Source organism: Ictidomys tridecemlineatus, chromosome 6, assembly GCF_052094955.1.
Source record: "Ictidomys tridecemlineatus isolate mIctTri1 chromosome 6, mIctTri1.hap1, whole genome shotgun sequence".
NCBI classification, from domain to species: domain Eukaryota; kingdom Metazoa; phylum Chordata; class Mammalia; order Rodentia; family Sciuridae; genus Ictidomys; species Ictidomys tridecemlineatus.
The window spans coordinates 103,568,266-103,576,423 of NC_135482.1; the positions used below are offsets into that span (position 1 = coordinate 103,568,266).

Sequence of the window (8,158 nt, forward strand, 5' to 3'; positions counted from 1 at the left end):
ATCTTCCCCCAAAAGCTATTTCTCATTCCTTCTTCCCTGTCCTTGTGAATAGCATCTATTCATCTGCCCAATCCCAAACATTGGCCATCATATCAAATCCTTCCCTCTTAATATCCCATATCTTAGCAGTTGGTTACTAAATCTCGATAATTTTATGTCTTTTAATCTCTTCCCAGTTCCTCTCCCTTGCCCCCTGTCCTGTCACTTTTTGAGATGCTGAGGATCCAACCCAGAGCCTTGTGCATGCTAGGCAAGTACTCTGCAATTGAGTTACATCCTCAGTGCTGTCCTGTCTCTCTTGCATTTCTTGCCACATGCCTCCTACCTCATCTCCAGAGTGCTAGTCTCTCCGTCCATTCTACCAGCCTACACTGCTGTTAGAGCATTCTTTTTTAGAAGCATAACTGATCATATTCCTCTGCTCAAAACTCTTCAGTGACCTCCCATTATATGAAGAGTAAAGTCTGAACTTGTTAGCCTTGCATTAGAGTCCTTTTATAATCTAACCCTGCACAACACACATATGCATATGTATTCACTACAGTAGGCAATAGTGAACTGTTGTGCACATACAAACCCCCAGCCACCTGTGAGTTCACCACCTTCTCTGACCCACTCAGGTCTCCCTACAGCTTTTGCCTTCAGCCTTCTTCCTGTACACAATCTGCACAGTATCCAGCCTTCATCAAATCATCAATATTACCTTATTTCCCTTAAGTGGGACCTACGTCATTTTGGAAGAGGAATGGAAGCCAAATATCACAGAGGTACCAAGTTCTACATTTTATTACAAGTACTTTGGGAGAGGAACAAAAAATAGAAAAAGGAGAAAGCATGAAGGAGAAAAGGACCAGGAGTCTATCAGTGTTAGAGCCATAGTCACAGGGCTGTGTACAAAAGTAATGGCTCTTAGAGGAGGACTCCTAGGGCCTGAGGTTTCACCTTGGAAAACTTCTAGGCCTACAAAGGAATGGGTAAGGGTTGCACCTAAGGGAAAGGCTGTAAGGACTATAGGGAGGGGAAGCCATGGGAGGAGATTGGGCAGTTCTTTGCCTCTTTGTCCCTGATACTGCCTCCCAAAGGCACACTCCCATACTCCCATTGCCTCAGAGGAAGAAGCTTAGTGGGAATGGCCCCTGGGATATAGAAGAGAGACCCTAAAGGAGATCAGGTGTCGGGGGTCAGCTGAGTATCTTCATGGCCTTCCACAGGCCTCAGTTCCAGATTTTGAGGAAGCTGTCCCAGGAACCAGTGGCCACAGCCATCCCATCAGCTGTGACCCCCAGGCAGCTGACCCTGTTGTCATGACCAGAGAGGATGCCTGAGGAGGAGGAAAGGGAATCAGCCATCCTCCCATGTGTCTTGGAAAGTAGTGTGTGTGTGTGTGTGTATGCAGGAACCATAGATGGGGTAGGCTGGACTCAGCCCCTGAAGGAGACTAAAGGACTAAAAGAGGATTAGCCTTAAGGGGAGGGATTACTCTTGAGGCCAATTCCTCTGTCTAGAACTCAGGTTGGGGGTAGGGTGGGGCAGGCAGGGAAAGGTTCAAAGTGTTGTGTGCTATGAGAAAAGCTAGGGTCACCTTGATGGGAATAGGGAAATAGGGAAGGGACACCCTTTTCATCTAGTTCCTTTGTTTATAGATGAAGAAAATGAGGCCCAGAGAGAAGTGACTTGTGCAAAGGGACTTAGACAATAAGCAACCAAATTAGGTTTTTGATCCTGACTCTCAGGCCCAAGTTTTTTAGCACCTGGTCTCTCCCAGTTGAAGAAATGAAATTATCTGCTTCAGCTCTAGTCCAGGCTGATCCAAGACAAGTCCCTAGATTGGGGCTACAGGATGCTGCAGGCACTTCAGATCTTGGTTCTACTCTCTTCCTTGGCTCCCTGAGACTAACCTTCCCTTCAGTGCATGTTCTTAAAGCTTCAGGCACCCAGAATAGACTGGACATTCAAGGTCCACAGATGTGGGAGTGGCCAGCAGGGAGCAGCCATGCCACTGGGCAGGGGAGGAGAGGGGACATGGTCCTAAATTGGGAAGAAGGGATGATGGTTTTTTAACGGTAGAGTTATCCAGTAATTAGGGAAGAGCAGCAATAGTAAGATGGTACCTATAAAGATTGGTGGTAGGAAGGGACAGAACTGGGAAGGAGGGCTGGGTCCTTACCCACACGCTCACACTTCAAGGCATCCCAGACATTGCAGTTGAAGTCATCATAGCCTGCGAAGAGCAGGCGGCCACTAAGCGAGAAGGCCACAGATGTTATGCCACAGATGATGCTCTCATGGGAGTAGTTGGTCAGTTCTTGGTCTGCCCGCAGGTCAAAGAGGCGACAGGAAGCATCGTCTGAACCTGTGCAGATGGCCTCTCCATTGGGGAAGAACTGAGGGTACGGGTGGGAAAGCAGATGGGACTCAGACTGGAGGCAGTCACTGTCCTCCTGCCTGTTCTCTGGCCCCCACCTGATTGCTCAGGGAAAGCTTTTTTTCTCAGTCCACCTGCCTGTCCCTTCCCTGGCCTGAGGTGAGAAATAGTCAGAGCTTGGCTATTCACTGCTGAAATTTATCACATATTGGCTCAGGCACAGCTCCCCCATCACCTTCATTGATCCTTACTACAGTGCTTCAGGCAGGTGTTATTCCCATGTTGCAGGCAAGAGCACAAGGGCTCTTCTGAGGTCACATAGCTAGAAGGGCTGAGGTCATCACAGATTTTACACAAGTGGGCTGGTTAGGGTGTATAAGAATAGGGCCAGTTCAGCTATATAAAATAAAATGAATCTGATCATAAGGGACTTCAGATAAACTCAGAGGGAAAGTATAGAAACTTATTTGTACTCAAGAAAGTATTAATGTCATGAAAGAGAAAGGTGGGTAAATGGTTCTAGTTAGAAATTAAAAGAATGTGATAAGGGGGCTGGGGTTGAGGCTCAGTAGTAGAGCGCTCACCAAACGTGTGAGGCCCTGGGTTCGATCCTCAGCACCACATAAAAATAAATAAATAAAATAAAGGTATTATGTCCAACTACAACTAAAACAAATATTTTTTTTTTTTTTAAATAATGTCGGGGCTGGGAATGTGGCTCAAGCGGTAGCGCGCTCGCCTAGCATGCGTGCGGCCCGGGTTCGATCCTCAGCACCATATACAAACAACCATGTTGTGTCTGCCAAAAACTGAAAAATAAATATTAAATAATTCTCTCAAAAAAAAAGTAAAAAAATAATGTGATAGGAAATACATAGGTTTCTGCATTGAATCCTGGACAGAAAAACACATTGCCTTTGAGGACATTTTTTGATAACCGGTTAATTTTTTTTTTTTTTTTGTAATGGTGATTACACCCAAGGATACTTTACCATTGAGCTACATTCCCCAGGTCTATTTGTTTTTTATTTTAAGTCAGGGTTTTTCACTAAGTTGCTGGGGGTCTCATTAAATTGCTAAGAAACTTGAGATCCTCTTGCCTCAGCCTCCCAAGTCACTGGAATTATAGGCATATGCCACTTGGCTGATAACTGGTTAAATCTGAATATATACTACAGTATTGTGTCAATGTTGATTTCCTGATTTTAAGAATTATACAGTGGCTACATTAGAGGATGGCCTATTTTTTAGAAGTATTTAAGGAGTAAAGTTGTATGATGTCTGCAACCTACTATCAAAAGACCCAGAGAAAGGACTCTGGGGGTGTGGCTCCATGGTTGCCTAGCATTTACAGGGATTCCTCAATCCCCAGCATCTCAAAACAAAAGTAAACAGAATCAGTAAGAAGTGGGCAGACACCTGGTATGTATGTATATATATATATGTGTGTGTGTCTCCAGAAACAGTGATAAATAAATGTGGCAAAATGTTAACAGTGTGTCTAACTTAAAGATACCTGGCAGTTCTTTTGTTAGTTTAGTTTTTTGGGGGGAGGAGGGTACTGGGGATTGAACCCAAGAGTGCTTCATCACTGAGTCCTTGAGCTTGACGTGGAGAGACAGGGACTTGCTAAGTTGCTTAGTGACTAAGTTGCTTTATTGAGGAACAGGGACTTGCTAAGTTGCTTAGGCTCTCACTAAGTGGATGAGACTGGCTCTGAACTTGCAATCTTCCTGCCTTAGCCTTCTTTTGTTAGTTTTGTAACTGTCCTATAAGGTGAAATTATTTCAAGGTAAGAAGTGAAAAATAAGGGGCTAAGGGAGCTCTGGGGGAGGCAAGGAATGTATGTTGTGGGGTGAGTGGTATCGGGAATGGGCACAGGGAGAGGTGCTCACACAGATGGCGTTGATGTCAGACTCGTGGCCAGTGAAAGTCTGACGGCAGGTCCCCTCCCGCACGTCCCAGAGCTTGGCGCTGGCATCACAAGCCCCCGAAATGAAGAGTTTGTAGTCTGGAGACACAGCCAGGCTCATACAGTCACCCGTATGTCCCACAAACACAGTCTTCTGTTGCCCCGTCTCAACATCCCACAGAGCACTGCCAAGAGGGAGGTAAGTTATCACTGAGAGGCCACATGTGCCCCAAACAGGACTATCTCCCAGGCCCCAGCACCCACAGCATTTGGTCCTCACCACGTGGTGTCCCCTGAGCTGGTCACAATGTTGTTGTCATCCAGGAAGCGACAGCAGGAGAGATAACCTGGAGGTGGTTAGAAGGACAGTGCCCCAAGCTGCAAGGGCACAACCTGCCAGGGGCCTGAACTGAAGAGAGGATCTCTCACCTGTGTGAGCAGAGAGCTCCCGGCTGACCTTGACATTGCCCTCACGGGATTTGAGGCTATAGATGGAGCACATGTTGTCCAGCCCCCCACATGCCACAAAGTTCCCCGATGGGGCGTAGGCACAAGTCATGACCCAGGAGGAGCGCAGTGGGATGGCATGCACCTGCAGAGAGGGCAGATTCAGGCAGAGGTGAGAACTGAGCTGAGCTCCAGGTGCTCAGGGGCAGAGGAGAGTGGGCATAGGAAGATTGTGATGGTGGAGGTGGGTAGGTATGGCTGGTACCTTGTTGGTGGTGTAGGTGTCCCACACAATCAGCTTCCCGTCTTGCGAGGCACTTACCAGCAGCCTAGGGAAAGGGCAACCCATGTTATCTATGCCTCTCTTCCCTGCCTCCCCTTCCCCTCGGGGCTCTTCTCAAGCCTCACTTAGAGTCAGTGGCCCAGTGCATGGCATAGATCTTGGCCAGGTGCCCCCTTAATGTCCGCCGTGTCCGCAGCTGGACTCGTCCCACCACCTCTAGGCCAGACACCAGCTGCAGAGAAAGGGGGATTAGATATCAGATATCTGCCACAGCCACTGATCAATACAAGTTCCTGCTCCAAGGGTAGCCCCCCTTCTCCCAGCCCTGGCCTTAGAGAAATAAGTCCTTGCCCTGAAGTGATTCAGACTCCTATGGGAGACAGATGCTTGCATGACCAGTAGCCTGTATTTAACAACACTTCACCAGACTGCAGGGAGGAAGGAGAGGTTTTTCTTTTTCTTTCTTTTTTTTTTTTTAAGAGAGAGTGAGAGAAGGGAGAGAGAGAGAGAGAGAGAGAGAAAGAGAGAGAGAGAGAGAGAGAAAGAGAGAGAGAGAGAGAGAGAGAGAATTTTTTAATATTTATTTTTTAGTTCTCGGCGGACACAACATCTTTGTTGGTATGTGGTGCTGAGGATCAAACCCGGGCAGCACGCATGTCAGGCGAGCGCGCTACCACTTGAGCCACATCCCCAGCCCAGGAGAGGTTTTTCTAATGTAAATTCTCACACCTTGATCAATTTCAAGCTTCCAAAACGAACTTAGGAAAAGATGTACGCAGTTTGCTTTCCTTGGTCTCTCACACTACCGCAGCATGGCCAGCTCTAACTTTGTACCCAGGTATTACTATGACCCTGCATTTCACCTCCTAAAATTTGAGATTTTAGGCCCCTTGAATGCTAGCCAGCCTCTAGACTTAGACTGGGGCTCCAGAATCAACAGACTCAATTTGCCATTACTTGTTTTATTATCTTGGTCAAGTTACTTACCCTCTTCCTCAAGGTATAAAATGAGGCATATCATAGCACCTATCTTACAGAGTTGTCATGAAAATTCTATGAAATTATGCACCTAAACAATTTAGCCCAGTGTCTGGCCTACAGTATTTACTATTATTAACATATTTAATCCAATCTAAGATGCCATCAATTCTAAAAAGCACCGTTATTTTATGTACCACTATGAAAGCAAAAGTGCTATCAATAATAAAGGTAGGGCATCATCCAATTGTTGGATACATCTTGATTTCAGAGATGCCTAAAAAATTAAGAAATGCATATCTTAGAATTGGTGGAAATCAGTCTTAGATAACCATCAACTAGAATCTATGTGGCCTTCATGATTTGCCAAGCCCTCTCACTTCTTTCATCTCCAGGGTCCAAGAGGAGCTATCATCACTCTTGTTTTTTGGATGAGAATAGGAACAATGTCTGCATCTTCAGCATTTAATATGGTACCTGGCACAGAGCAGGTCTCTATAAATGTTTGTTGAATGAATTCATTAATGCCTTTCCTTACTCCAAGAACACACTGTACTAAAAAGCCCAGGCACCAGTTTGTTGCTAGTCAGGGAGCTCCTGTCCTCTCCCCTCATGACCTACCCTTGGGGGTATAGGGGGGTCTCACCTCTGCCAGGGTAGTGTCAGCACAGGCTTTCCTGGCATCCTGTAGGGAAAGCAGATATCAGGGAAATCTACAAGCAGGGTGGGGGTCATCATGTGTGAGCCTCAGATGCAGATGGGTATGGGGCTCTGGGTTTTGGGGGAGTCTCAAATGTGAAATCCAAGTTCAGAAAGTCTCTGACCCTTCTAGGTCAGAGGCCTCTGAGGTGTCAAACAGGAGAAAACCCAGCCCTCTTCCCCCAGGCCACACTCCCTCTTATCCTCAGTTTTCTGGGGTCCCTAATGAGAAGGTTCTGGGGTTACTGCAATCTGCTTCTTGAGCTGCTCCGCTTCCTGCCTCAGCTGCTCCATTTCCCCCATGGCGGACAGGTAGAGGGGTAGCTCCGGCTCCTGCCAGGAACATGGGGCAGATTTGGCAGGCCACTTTTCTGTCCTTCACACCCCACCCCAGACTGGGTCCCACTATGGTAAATGGGAAAACTACGGAGAGGGTTCCTGAACCCCTTCCCCAGCTAGATCCTCCCATTTGGAGTCCTATGCCTCCAACCCCAGCCCTTCTTTCAGCCTGTTTTGCAGCCCCCCAACCCCAGAAGGAAGAGCCCCGGCCAGTTCCCTCTTACTTGGGCTCTGGCTGGACCTATCCCAGGTTTCCAGCTCCGGTTCCCAGGCGCCTCCTCACTCCCTCAGCTGCGACGCCTGCCTGTCACCTGCCCCGCTCTGCTGCCAGAGAAGCTGGCCTGGCCTGGCCCTGACTGTGCTGGGTGTGGGGGGGGAGACTGACAGGGAAGGGTAGGGCCAATGACAACAACCAACAACTCAGGCAAATGAAATCAGCTGGCAGGGACTGGGGGAGAGGACAGGGAGGGAGGAAGGTGTGTGGCTTCTAGAGAGACTTGGGCCCAGCCTGTAGGAGGGGTGGGAGCAGGAATATGGGCTAGAGAGAGGAGTGGCCCCCCACAGCTAGCCTAGAGAGGGAGGAGGGGATGAAGGGGTACCTCCCTGGTCAGTCTCTGCAGGCAGAGATAAGAGCATCAGGCCCCATGGATCAGAGCAAAGCTGTGAGGATTAAGGGTGGGGTTTGGGAGAGGAGCAGGAGAAGCCATAGTTCCTGTGGCCCCCTCAGCTCTAGCCCCCACCTATGGTCAAGATCTTGGAGTCAGAGCCTGCTCAGAAACCAGGCCAGTAACCAGGAGATCAGGGCAATGGATGGACCCACTGTCAACACCCCAAATTGTATTCCCCTGCTGAGGGAGGTGGGGGAAGAGGAGGGTGAATCTGGGAGGGTACAGACAGGAGCTGAGATTAGAAGGGACTGATCTGGATAATCCTTCTTCTCAACAAACCCTAACCAGCTGCCCCTGGGCCTGATCCTATGGAGGGAGAAAGGTACAGGGGATCCAGAGAGAAGGCTAGAAAGAATTGCCCTTTCTTTGGGCAGAAGAAGGACTGCAAGAGAGGACAAACCTGTCCCCAGCTTCCAGGATGGGGCGTGGCCCCCTCCTTGCCCCCTAGACTTATGGGCCCTGCTGGG

General features: G+C 48.4%; 1 protein-coding gene across 2 annotated transcripts; it reads right to left on the reverse strand.

The window, feature by feature from the left end:
* Window positions 1-768: 768 nt before the first annotated feature.
* On the reverse strand, window positions 769-7,642 carry Gnb3 (G protein subunit beta 3). Of its 2 annotated transcripts, XM_005338323.5 has the most exons (10): window positions 7,248-7,642; window positions 6,931-7,017; window positions 6,632-6,670; window positions 5,133-5,239; window positions 4,990-5,053; window positions 4,707-4,869; window positions 4,558-4,624; window positions 4,261-4,462; window positions 2,168-2,384; window positions 769-1,321 (listed from the first exon to the last, which is right to left on the reverse strand). In XM_005338323.5, exons 2-10 carry the CDS (start codon window positions 6,985-6,987, stop codon window positions 1,215-1,217), a joined length of 1,023 nt encoding a protein of 340 aa, XP_005338380.1. In that variant the 5' UTR covers window positions 6,988-7,017; window positions 7,248-7,642; the 3' UTR covers window positions 769-1,214. The 2 variants fall into 2 exon arrangements, with proteins under 2 accessions (XP_005338380.1, XP_077871438.1); XM_078015312.1 differs by lacking the exon at window positions 6,931-7,017.
* Window positions 7,643-8,158: the final 516 nt, after the last annotated feature.

Coding starts and splice junctions, on each gene's coding strand:
- Gnb3 (XM_005338323.5), bottom strand. CDS start 6,987: ATGGGGGAAATGGAGCAGCTGAGGCAGGAAGCGGAGCAGCTCAAGAAG. Junction 6,671..6,930: donor AGCTCAAGAAGCAGATTGCA/GTAACCCCAGAA, acceptor CTTTCCCTACAG/GATGCCAGGAAAGCCTGTGC. Junction 1,322..2,167: donor CTTGAAGTGTGAGCGTGTGG/GTAAGGACCCAG, acceptor CCTCCTCCTCAG/GCATCCTCTCTGGTCATGAC.